This window comes from Ostrinia nubilalis, chromosome 2, assembly GCF_963855985.1.
Source record: "Ostrinia nubilalis chromosome 2, ilOstNubi1.1, whole genome shotgun sequence".
Lineage (NCBI taxonomy): Eukaryota > Metazoa > Arthropoda > Insecta > Lepidoptera > Crambidae > Ostrinia > Ostrinia nubilalis.
The window spans coordinates 4,405,271-4,418,429 of record NC_087089.1 but is presented as its reverse complement, the minus strand read 5'-3'; the positions used below and the strand labels follow the sequence as shown (position 1 = coordinate 4,418,429).

Sequence of the window (13,159 nt, the reverse complement as noted above, 5' to 3'; positions counted from 1 at the left end):
ATAGGTTTTTTACCTAACGATTTGAGATGAACTCATGGTAGTGTTTTTAGTTTTGCTGTGGTTCAGCTACTAACCGCTAGAGGCGCTGTACAATTTGCCATACATTTTTTTACGCCCTCGATAGCGAGATGCTCGGTAGGTAAACTCATGGTAGAGGCATATGTAATCCTTAGATTATCTACCTGAAGTTAGTAAAACAATAGTTATATTTTTGTGTTATTTATGAAATCATTGTAACTAATGCATGTAGTTCTACTGCTATTTCAGTATAACTTCTTCAAGGCTAGGTTCTCTAGTCGTGTTATTTATGAGCATATTTTAGACTCGTCGTTTTGGCATTTCTAAGGTTACGAAAGGACTGAATGACATCCTTGTTTTTGCGGTGCAAATGTCAAACCATTTTTTTACGATTTGACTTCACTATTATAAATCACGACTTAACTTCACTACCTATTATATAAATCATGGATGATCTATAAGCATTTAAGCTTGATATTTCTTAAGTAAATAATATAAGTAAGATTATAAATTCTATATGTAAGATTTTCATGTAATTACTTTGTATGTAATGTTGTTGGTATACCGTAATAAATAAAATAAATAAAATAAACTTAAAAACGAGGGTATGTGTAGTTATAGAAAAGTCTAATTTAATAAAAGTTTGATCAATGCAACTTAAAGCACAAATCTATTTTAACTCTATTTACCATTGATAGGTATTTAGCAGCGTACATCATATGTATATAAATTACAGTTACCTACTGTAACTAATATGTAACATAAAAGTGTAGACTGATGAGTGATCGACCTGCAGAATGAAATATCATGTAAATACAGAGTAATAACAAATACAGAGAAATCTCTTAAAGCGCAAACATATGCAAAGTTTATAGCTCACTCGTGATACGAACATAGTACGGGGGGCTAACGGGATTATAAAAAATATAAAAAAAGTTTGAAGTGTAAAGTCTTGATGTGGTATGATGCATAAGTTTTGGATATTTCGGACAAAGAGGTACTTCGCCAAGTCTTTGACCGTCCGCGGCCGCCGCGAAGGTCTGCCGCTTGCAGCGATACCAAACACTAAGCAAGTACAGTACTCAATCAAAGTGGTAATGTGCCTAAATTAAATTGAACAGCTGCAAGCAGCTAAATCTGGTTTCTTCTTTGAACAAGCTTCAGTTCTTTACAATATAGTGAGTTATCACTTCACGGGATTTTTGCAATAAAATCTTTTTAAAACGGTAAATAATATATTTACCGTCCCGACGTTACAACTCGGTTGCACGAGTCATGGTCGCGGGCAGTCTGCCCTTTTACCGTTTTAAAAAGATTTTGTTGCAAAAATCCCGTGAAGTGATAATCTTATAGTAAAAAATGCAACATAATAGTTTAAAATATAATATAGTTAATGTTATAACTCGAATAGTCTATTCATTAAGTTCGAATAACGCAAACCATGGCTTATAATAAGGTGTTTAAATAACTAGTCAGATTTCCGAACCACAGGGCTTAGTGTGAGTTTACATCAAACGTACCTCACTAGTGAGCGCATTAAAAATATATGAAAATTTTAGTTCTTGAAAGTTTCGACTGGGGGCGCTGTACAATCCGTCATACATTTAAAATAATTTTTTACGCGCTCACCAGTGACGACGTTTGATGTAAACTCACACTAAGCCCTCAGAGCTAAGCGGAGTGGTAATGTGGACATAACGCTTTGGTGGCTACCGGGTCTAACTTATTTTTACTCAGTTTCGACTATTCGTTGAATGCATAATCTATGTACAGGTCGGTTGTCACCGCGACGTTTGCCTCACTGCGCCTGCGCCGCTATGCGCGGTATGCGGAAGCAGCAAGCAATTGAGCACTTCAAAACATTTTCACAGTACATTCAATTATTGTGTTTACTTTTCTTGCCTTTGAAATAATGGCTTTGACAGGTTAATATGAAACAACAAGTGTAATTTGATCGTCTGTTTTATTACCGGTGCTAAGATCTTCAATGCCAAAGAATTTAGTCTGACTGACAGAAACGACTCTACCTAAATATCTCAAAATAAAAAATCGACCCACGATTTACAAGAAAGGAATTATCCTCCTTTTGTTGTTGTTAGAGAATCATGACTGCTCTAGGATTGGAAATCTAACAATACTTTATTTTCTTCAAAGCGTCCGCCATATCTTAAGAAATTGCGGTTCTTCGCCTACGATAGACTCTAAAATACCCGTAGTTACCTATTATGAATGTATTCGCAAGCAACACAATCACACATTCTCACAATATTGACAAAAATATTTCATGTATGTAATGACGTATTATTTAATTTCCTATGACACTCCAAGGATTTTATAAAGCAAAAATGTATCTTTTATTGGCAGGTGACATAACATCTATTTGATAAGCAGACCTTATAGAATAGATGAATAAAGAATAGTTTGCACCTTAATATCACTTTGATTTCCATAGAATACCAATCGATGAGATACTGATTGGGTCGATTGGCTTATTCACCTATTGAACCGGAAGATTGACTTCCGCACATAGGTCAAATAAAAGCACCTTTGCTTTCAATAACTTAGTAGTTAATCTAAGCCATGCTAATGCATGCTATATAAATTGATTAGGTGTGTGCATAAATATTTGAATCATCGATCGAAGCGAATACGTAGTGTGTCCTCGACCTTACAGTAACCCTTGTTTTCCTTGTCTTACGAGTGGGCTGTAATAACCCTCATGTCAGACTTTATTAGCTGCCAATGAACGTTTGACATACTTCGATCAGGTGGCACGGTAGAGCCAAATCACAGTAGAGCATGAATGTGTACAACAAAATTAAATCTGATGCATGAATGTGTACGACAAAATGATTTTCCTATGATTTCGATTACTTCATACAATCATTGTAATTACAAAATGTGATTGATTTGATGTTTGACTATAATAATAGTCAAATAAAACGTTATGATTTATTATCCGTTTTAAAGTTAATAAATCATGAGTCCTAAATTGAGTCAAAATGATACTTCGTATCCTCTGTTATCCATCTAGAAATCGAATCCTCCAAACCAGTCGACTGACTACCACAGCTGTTTTACCACTAAAACACAAACACGGAACAAAGCTAGACGAAGGAGGGATTTGAAAACAATTCGTAGTCTTGAAAACTCTTCTTTCGCTGATATTCTTAAACATACAGATTTAAAACTTTACTATTGCGATGTCAAACTCAACACCTATCAATAAATCTTACAAAAGTAAGTTTCTGATAACGGAACCTCGCATTTAGTATTCATGGACTGGCCCTGCACGATATAGCTGCGCGGGCGACGCACTTCCTCTCGCGTCTCGCCGATTCCATACATGCATTAAAAATTGCGAGCCGGTGAGTAATGGCTTGCAGAAATAGAATGGATTGCAGACTTCAGTTCCCTATGAATTCAGATTTTACGTTTTCAATAGTGTTGCATACGATGAAATGTGGGTTATAAATTATGAAGGGAAGGAAAAGTGGGTCATAGCCTACACAACATTTCGAGGCTTCAAACATAGATCGTAATCAATCAGGTATAGACGATATAACTGCAATACTTTTCGGTAATTGGTTCATGAAAATTTTTATGTTTTGACTATACTAAAAAGACATCAAGACATCAAGCTGAACACTGTGGAGTCCTAATTTATTGTTTAGAATCCAATTTGAACAAAAATGTAGGCATAGTGTGATGCTATTGACTGCACCATTGTGACTAAGTCTAGCTCATTTATAACAATACTGGCCACTGTATTGTTTATAAAATAAAATATGTTTGAAAACTTTCAAAACAAAAACAAATTGCCTATATTTGATTAGTTGAGTTTATGTCTAAATTACTTTAACATAGTCAACAACATATTTGTAAAGATGAGGCAATGCATTTTGTTGCAATAAACATCATTGGCAAATGAACTTGCCAAATATTATTGTTAATTAAGCGATCAACTATTAAAAATGTTTCAAACAAGTCAATAACCAACTGGTTTGAGTCATTTACTAATACGAATTACATTTCACTTCATTATTGCAACCACCAATTTAAGGAAATTACGTAGTTTAGGAAATTGTTATTAATTATGTTTCCTAAGCATGTTTTGTAACCATACTCTCAGTCCATCATAATCAATATATTATTACATCTATAAATAATGTCTAGAATAATTTAGGAATTGTCAGAAACGTAACGACTATTCCGTAACTAGTTTATAACTGTGCCTCATACTTCATCAGGGCCGGATTAACCATCTAGGGGCCCCTAGGCACAGCTCGTTTCGGGCCCCCCTTTTTTGTCGCTTTGGAGGAAATGCTTTGCGCACCGTCACCACTGCCGGGGGACAAGGTGGTGCGTGGGACTCCCGGTGCCCTAAAAAGGGCGCAGCTCCGTCCTGAAAAGGACGGGGTATACCCACTAAAAGTACCTCCGCGGCGTTCCGTGATCACCCAAGTGGGGGTGTCGCGAGTATCCGGCCGTAGCCTTAGACTTCCGCGATACCACCGGCGACAGCTCGCCTACACGGCGGACCCTACACGCCCCCTTTGTGGGGGTCCGACGGGAATAGCCCGAAACGCCAAGCCGTTCCCGTCAGACGGATGTGACAAGTGTGGGCACCGCACCTCCGGCCTACTGGCCGCCACCTGGGGGCAGAGTAGAACGGTCGTACAACCGCCTTCTCCACCCTTTTCTCCGCCTACGGAGCGATGAGGCGAAAGGATCGTTCTCCCGCTCGCGCTCTGCTGCCTCCTTCTGAAGGATGACCTCTTCGCAAAAGGAGGCGACCGCCTTCCAGCATCCTTCACTTCCCAGCATGGCGTTGACCAGGCTCGGAAGCGAAAGATCCCGGCCCACGACTGCAGTGAGGACTGCTGCTCCTCCCAGCCTGTGCAGACCGCGAGGGTGCTGCACCGTGTCATCCGCCGCGCCGCATTTGTGGCACAGCGGGGATTCCACTCGCCCGATTCTATGCAGGTACGAACCGAAGCAGCCATGCCCGGTCAGCTCCTGCGCCAGACGGAACGTGAGGAACCCGTGCGGTCGTACCAACCATTGGTCCAGAACAGGACCAATGGCGTCCAGAGTGCGGCGGCCAAACTTTGCGCGAGTCATATCTTCTCGATCATGATCTCGCGGTCTTCCAGCCTGACGGCACCGCACCGCTCCGGGGCCGGGCGCTTTCCACGCGCCTTCTGGTCTGCCATCCAGTGATAGATGACAGACAAGACCCCAGCTTCTAGCTCCCAAGGAGAAGTATCAGCGAGGACGCAAGCCGCAGCGTGCCCTACCGTGCGATAGGTCCTTGTGACCCTCTGCGCTATGGCCCGCTGGAGCCTGCGCAGAAGGGCAGCATTCTCCCTCTTGTGGAGTGCGTCCGCCCAGATTGGGGCGCCATACAGCGCCATGCTCCTCAGAACGCCGGCATAAAGTCGACGACACCTCGTTTGTGGCCCTCCCAAATTCGGGAGGAGCCAACTCAGTGCGCCGGCTGCCTTGAGGAGGCGTGGCGCTAGCCCGCTGAAGTGCGGGCTAAAATGCCACCTCCCTTCAAGCGTGAGGCCCCGATATTTCATCTGGCCTTTGACGTCGATCCTAACGTCCTCAACCACAATGTGGGCGTCGGGAGGGGCGCGCTGGCGAGGCCCCGGAAAGAAGAGGGCCTCAGTTTTCTCCAGCGCGACTTTCAGGCCGAGGTGGCGTATTCTGCGAGCGACTAATGTGTCATCCGCATAGCATATGACACTCATGCCCGCGAGAAGGACGCCCCGGAGGAGCCAGTTGAAGCCTAGGTTCCACAAGAGTGGACCGAGCACCGAACCTTGCGGAACCCCGCTGGCTACGCCGCGCCGTTTGAGCTGGCTGAATAAGTAATCGGCCAGCAGCGCTCGAAGGTACTGAGGCACTCTGTGATGTTGAAGTGCCTAGAGTATGGTGGAATGAGGGATGGTATTGAAAGCGTTGGCTATATCGAATGACACACCCTCACCCCTCTACCTAGCCTCCGCAGTCTTTTAAACCTCAGAATTGCGTCGACTGTCCATCTGTCATGTAAACCAAAGCAGTAATGCCAACGCGGAAAATGATTTAGGTTCCACAATATCGAAATATGACGATTGAATGTGTAAACCAAAATAAGGAGAAGTTTAGAGGTGGTTTGAATTTTGTTGCATAAAAATAATCTTTGACTTTTTTTTTCATTTTTTAATCGGAAGTGCTGGGCCCCTGGTCATAGTGGGCCCCTAGGCACTGGCCTAAAGTGCCTTATGGATAATACGGCACTGTACTTCATACGGTTATATCGTTTTCAAAACAGACGTCCAGTTAACCAAGATCTCTCATTCATATGGGACTGCTTTCTGTGTAACGGTCAAACTCATCTTAGTTAAGACCACAAAATATCTTCTTATTCTTTTCCCTAGCCCTTTTTCCCATTATTTGGGGTCGGCTCTCCTTGTTCTGAGGCGCCAGGACCACATATCTAATAAAATAAAATTATATCCTAGATTTTATGTAACATTATGTTTGCAAGTGTGCACACCCTGCATTCTATGTCCTATTTACCTATCATGACAATTAGGGAGGTGTAAAGTCAATGAACCATTGCGCTTGTGGTCTCACGGTACGCGTGGTCACATCGCCTGTGGTCGCAGGGCCTCATGTGTGGTTGATTTGACACCTTGTTACACTTAGATCCATTACGTTTATTAGCATAAACTGTAGTCGGGAAAACTGATATCCAAAGAAAAACATTTTCATGAAAATTTTGCCAAGACGAGACCATACAATATACAAATAAAACGTCATCAAATTGAGGTGATTCTACATTGCTATAATGTTGACTTAATGACCATAACAAATTAAGGCAAATACCAAATCGATTTCAGTTTGACTCTTTGATGAAACATGAGCTTGCAAAATCAAAAGTTATCTAATGCAAACGCAATCTACTTTTAAGTCTGTTTTTGAATTCAGATAGGTATGCGATTCTAAATATTTACATTTAACTTACAAACTTGTAAAGACGTAGCATTTTATGTATGCCCTACTAAGTATAAAATGTGACGTTTGATTTGCCATCAACTGTACATATTTTTTAATATTACTCCTAATGTTCTTATATTCTACTCTTGTAGATACCTGCTTCCTTAATATTGGAAAATAAACAATTTTCCGAAACTTTACATCGCACCAACTCTCTAAACTCAAAAAAGTCTTATAATCCGTTGCTCATCCTTAGATAACTAGGTAATGTGACACAAGAGGATTTCGTCAGTGTCGTATTGGGAGTGCTCAGTTGAGTATAATTACTCAATAATCTGACATTTGCGAGGATGCGCCAGCGCAAAGGTCACTAGTGAAAGAGCGCGTCTGTGGTTACTGACCTACGCGGCTCTGCGGCACGTGATGAAATAATAATCACGGCTAATCCGTAATCATTAATCGAAAAGTTTTAATGATGCTGTAATGAGCACTGAACTTTTGAAAGTAAATAACATTGCACTAATTGCATGGAAGTGTTTTAAGTGTACTTTTACTTGTCTGTCATGGATAGGCCGTTATATCTTGTCTATCTGATTGTCTGATAAAAGATCATTCGTGCTTTAGGATTAAGATCACACGATAATAGATGTGCTTATCCAGCTTCTGAAGACATTTAACGGTATCACTCAAGTACTTAGATCATTATTTTAATAACTAGTGCTTTGGTGTCGCTTGTCGCGATAAACGCTTATGGCGGCGCGCATCCGAGGCCTGCACGCAACAGATGCTGAGTGTGAAGACGATGCAACATTTTTGACCTTTTCCTATAATTATTTTTACTATATTTTTATCAGGTGAATAAGGTATTAAATCTATTTATGGTTACTTCGAAACACATCAAAATATAGGTAAAAGGAATAAACGTGTGAATGAAAAATGTCCAGTCGATGAGGCACCATGATGTCGTGCCCTGCGTGCCCAAACAAAGATTTAATGAATGCTTCTGATAACGCCACTCTTGTAGCGGAGTTTTGGGCTGACACTGTGTAGGTTTGTTGTCGACACGACATGAAGAAGAACGATTTATTGTCTACCTTGAAAATTATATCTTTTTAGGAAGAGCGTGTAACTGCAACTGCTCATCATCTTGACCCGTAGCTGTATAAATCCAGTGGTTATGTGCATAAAAAAGTAATATAATGCAGTTTTTCCGTACGTTATACTTAATCTTTTCAATTATATTCAATGACGAAGTTGCTTCCTTCCTTCCCGTTGACGCATCCATGTACTCGTATTTAATATTCAAGAACGTTAGAATACCTATGTACTTAAAAATACAGGAAAGGTAATTTTCTAGAGCCTAGATTACTTCTTCAATATTGAATTTAATCTCTTAGAAAACGACCACACTTAGCTTAGAAATTAAAATGAAATTGCGTTACTATCGAAAAAAATATTTATTTTTAAATTGTTTTATTTCAATTTTACTGTAGTGGGTGACTAAAGTCGCACCTAGAGCTATAAAGCTATAAGGCCCAAGGTCCCTACATTATTAGTCAATGGCTGGGTTGCCCCCATCTTACTTTCGCTTTAACAAACGTCAAAAATCTATCAAACTCCATACAAAAAGCACCCGTTATCATTACAGTTACGGTTAAAGTTAGGTGGTGCAACTCAGCCAATGTTCCATTTTGAAAATATCAATGGGAACAATATCTCATTTTTACAATGGCGTTAATTTTGTCCACATTGTGAGACTCTTGGCCTCATTTTTGATACTGTTAGACCCTAAATGAAATAATTAAGTAGAAGATGACGTCACAATAAAATTAAAAATTCATAAAATTCATTTATTTTTGCAAATAGGCTTTAAAAAAGCGCTTTTACACGTCCCAATATTAACCCTACCACTGCTTCGGGACAATAAATGGGCCAGTGCTGAGAAGAAGCAATAATTTTAACAGTGTCGTCTGCGTGTGCGCTTGACATTGAACCTTATTCATCGGACACGGAAAAATCCGGTAGTGCGGGTCAAACGCGATGCCTACTCTGGGTTTCAAAGAATATTATTATTATAATTTTTAGAGAATTTCATATTTTAAAAAAATATGAAGAAGACATGTCCATCTTTTGAAATTTTAATTTCCCAAATTTTAAAATTTATGTCTTTAAATAATAATTTTTGGGATTTGATGATCTAATCATAATGATAACAGTAGGCATATTTTGGTATACCCTTTAAGTACCACCCTAAAGATTTGGGCAGTGTTTATTGAAGCTCAAGCTGAAGATTGGTGGATCGGTAGCTAAACAACATGAACTACGTCAGGTTCTGACTTTGGAAATATTTAGGTGCTTAAGAATTTGGAAATAATTAAAGGTGTCTACAGTCTTTATTAACTGGATATTAATAGATATTAAAGCTTAAATATCACATAATATCGTAAAGATACAATATAATTATTCAGATTATAATATAACCTGACAATACTGGTATAACTATATGCAAATCATCCTACAATAGGAAAGAAGATTACCCTTTGAGATCTTTTTAGACCCAAGCCTATTTTATATGGGAAGATACAAATAGGTACACCTCCCATACTGCCTTGATCATTCAAATATCACATTTATGTACCTATGTAAGTAGGTATATGTATGTATTTATGATAATTAGGTAATAATTCGACTTAGCAATTCAATATAGACAATTTATTCCGACCTTAGCTGCTCTTCACAATGACGTGAACAATAAGGCTGGGTTGCACCATCTTACTTTAACTTTGACAAACGTCAAAAATCTGTCAAAATCCATACAAAAACCACCGGTTGTTATCGTCAAAGTTACGGTCAAAGTTAAGTGGTGCAACTCAGCCTAAGATGATCTATAGATAAATAATAATTTGTGATCGTTATTATGTTACAGGTTATCCTTTTCAAAGTCAATGTTAAATACAGTCAGCGTCAAATATTTCCTGACACCCAAAGTGGCCAAAAAGTTGATAACACAACCATATTTCAATTGTAACAAGGACGTGCTGCTAAATTATTGGCTACTTTGGGTGTCACGAACTATTTGACTGATAAGTCAGCAAAGGAATATACAGATTCTATTGTAATGAGTAATAATAGTATGATCTTGACCAAATTCACCTGATAACCTAAATCAATAGCCTGTGCTATGAAACTGTATTGCGTTCAATAAAATTATATCCTCATTATTCGTGCATAATAAATATTTGATTCACACATAAATATTTTTACGATTGCTACGTATTCTACGGACAGTACTTCAACCGATTAACTCTGAGGGCTGCTTTGAGACCTTAAACATGAGGTCAATCGAATATTATAAAAGTAGATTCTTGTTTACAATGAAAACATACGTTTTTGAACTTTCCGTGTATAAAGTAGGCATTGTAGATGGAAGTGACCAATTGTGTTGTGGTGTTATACTTGTTACTTTTAGTACTACCAGAGAACCATGTCGGGACGTCGAAACTTACTCCAGCAACCCGCCCGCTCTCGTACGCCTTGCCCGAAGCACGCGAACTCAAAATGGCCCTAGGATATGCGGAAGAAATCTACCTGAACTTCACTGAACTTACTACTAAAAACGGATATCAAACCGAGGAACACAAAATCACAACAGACGATGGATACATCCTCAAATGCTTCAGGATACTACCCAAATGCACAGGAAATCTCAAACGCTACCCCATTTTATTAATGCATGGAATTTTAGATACATCAGACGTGTGGATTCTTGCTGGAGAAAAGTTAGGACTCGGTTATATTTTGGCTTCAAACTGCTACGATGTGTGGGCAGTCAACAGTAGAGGAAACCGATACTCCCGTAAGCATATTACACTAGATCCCGACAAGGATATAGCGTTCTGGAACTATTCGTTCGACGAAATCGGAATGTTTGACGTTCCAGCAGCCATAGACTACATTTTGAAAGTGACGAATAGACCAAGAGTCTTTTACGCGGGCCACTCTCAAGGCACAACAGACTTTTTTGCCATGGCATCTTTAAGGCCTGAGTACAATCAGAAAGTTCAGCTATCTCTCCAATTGGCCCCTGTAGCGTGGATGACAAACATTTACAGTCCGATTTTAAGGGCTCTAGCGCAAAATGTGGACTTTTTAAAAGAGGTTTTGGATGCAGTCGGCCTGGTAGAATTACTTGCAATGCACCAACTGGAGCATTTAGTTCTGGAAGTGTTATGCCAAGCTGCGCCGGAACCTACGTGCGGTGCGGCCTTGGCATTATCCACTGGTTACGAACAAGGGACGATCGACTCCAAAGTATTGTCCATCAGTTTCGGTCACTTATTAAGTGGCTCCTCTTCAAAATCATTAGCTCATTACGGGCAGTTAATTCTTTCTAGGAAATTCAAACGTTTCGATGAGGGTAAAGATGGAAATTTGAAGAGGTATAAGCAAACACAACCGCCAGAGTATAATGTGTCTAATATCACATCGCCAGTTGTGCTGATATCAGGTAAAAACGACTGGCTTTCGTCTTTGAAAGACGTTGCAACTTTAAGCTCAAAATTGCCTAATTTAGTAGAAAATTACGTGGTGCCGGAACCAAAATGGAGTCACCACAATCACATTTGGGATGTGAGATCGCTGAAGTACGTGGTACCTAAAATATTGGACTATTTAGAACAATACAATACTTAGCGATCAGTTCCATTGATGAACATGCTGGTGAATTATATTACCACACTATATTTCACGTAATTATGTCATTCCTCGTAAACTACAGGTAAAATCTCATTACCACAGGTATGTATTGAAATGAACCTTTACTTAATTTGTTTCTTAACTTATAGTTTGGTTGGTAGAACCAAATCGTAGCCATATTACCTCTTATTATTAAACGATATCTAATTTAAGCGCGTCTATTTTCAGCACTAATGATACCTTAATAGAAATATTTATTTATTTTTGAACAATCGTTATTTAATATAAGGCAGGTTAATTAATTGTCTAGCCAATTATCATTTTAGTTCATTTAATACCCACTCTTATGACATACATATACCTAATATACCTAACTGTTAATATATTCCAGAGGAATGTGTCACAAATTAAGCTCAAATTATACATATTTACAAAGTTAACTAAGTATAAGTTATTTTAAAAAAGAAGTAAATGAAATTAAAAAAGGAACTTGCATTTTATTAATTTAATTCCTCAAATCTCAAAACACTCCTGTGTTTTTCCTATGTATTTTTCCTTTAAATATAGCGCGACTATCATTTAATGAATCACTTATCGAGATCTTGAATATTTGTTTGAAGTTTGTTGTAATAATAGCGGACCAGACTCTATCAGTAATGATAATAGTGACATTAAATTAATATTAATTAACATAATTAACGAAGGAAGGAATAACAGTAATATTGATATCATCATCACTGATAGTGTGTGTAGACTAGACACTAGGCCAGCTGGCCCGTCTAATTGAACTTCAAGATTCTACTAATCATTTGACATTAGTTACAGTCATCAGCACATAAGACTATAAATTTTTGATGCAAATGAAATGAAATGAAATAATGAAATAGTTTATTCAGTACATAGGCGTTTTCCAGGGCACTTATACACTTCCCAAATATAGCTTACCCTACCACTACTTCGGGACCACATATGGGCTAGTGTTTAGAAGAGGTGGCGGAAGAAACTCAGTCGCTAAAATCGCATCTACTTAAAGTGTCACAATGTTCAAAAGTCTAAACGTACATATTAGTATTGAGTCTACTGCATGTACCTCGACTAGACTGATTCCATCCTATTAGTGGCGACAATGCAAGTGAAACTGATCACGCTGCATTCTTCCGAGTAATTATAATGGCTAATTAAGAGGCAAGTTTTTTTGAACACACAATAAACAACGCATCAACGAACGTCTTTTCGCGCCTTTGTACTGTGTAACAGGTACGAAATTATGAGAGATTTGACATATCTTTCGGCTGTATACAATTTCAAAAATATTACAATTTGTGCTGACAACAAACACTGACATTGTAATTTTTGTAGGGTTGATAAACTTTGTTGCTGCTGTCTTTCCCGAAGACTACAATCCGAGCCTTTTCAAGGCGAGAGTGAATAGGCACTTACAGGGTAGATACTC

At 38.9% G+C, this 13,159-nt stretch overlaps 2 protein-coding genes across 2 annotated transcripts; one reads left to right on the top strand and one right to left on the bottom strand.

Annotated features, from left to right (window-relative positions):
- Positions 1-4,659: 4,659 nt before the first annotated feature.
- On the bottom strand, positions 4,660-5,142 carry LOC135078242 (uncharacterized). Its single transcript, XM_063972846.1, has one exon. It carries the CDS (start codon positions 5,140-5,142, stop codon positions 4,660-4,662), a length of 483 nt encoding a protein of 160 aa, XP_063828916.1.
- A 5,285-nt stretch (positions 5,143-10,427) lies between these two features.
- LOC135086147 (lipase 3-like) lies at positions 10,428-11,997 on the top strand. Its single transcript, XM_063980953.1, has one exon. The coding sequence runs from the start codon at positions 10,435-10,437 to the stop codon at positions 11,701-11,703; it is 1,269 nt and encodes a 422-aa protein (XP_063837023.1). The 5' UTR covers positions 10,428-10,434; the 3' UTR covers positions 11,704-11,997.
- The last annotated feature ends 1,162 nt before the right edge of the window (positions 11,998-13,159 follow it).

Excerpts from the sequence above, each read along its gene's own strand:
- LOC135086147 (XM_063980953.1), top strand. The coding sequence starts at position 10,435 with ATGGAAGTGACCAATTGTGTTGTGGTGTTATACTTGTTACTTTTAGTA.
- LOC135078242 (XM_063972846.1), bottom strand. The coding sequence starts at position 5,142 with ATGACTCGCGCAAAGTTTGGCCGCCGCACTCTGGACGCCATTGGTCCT.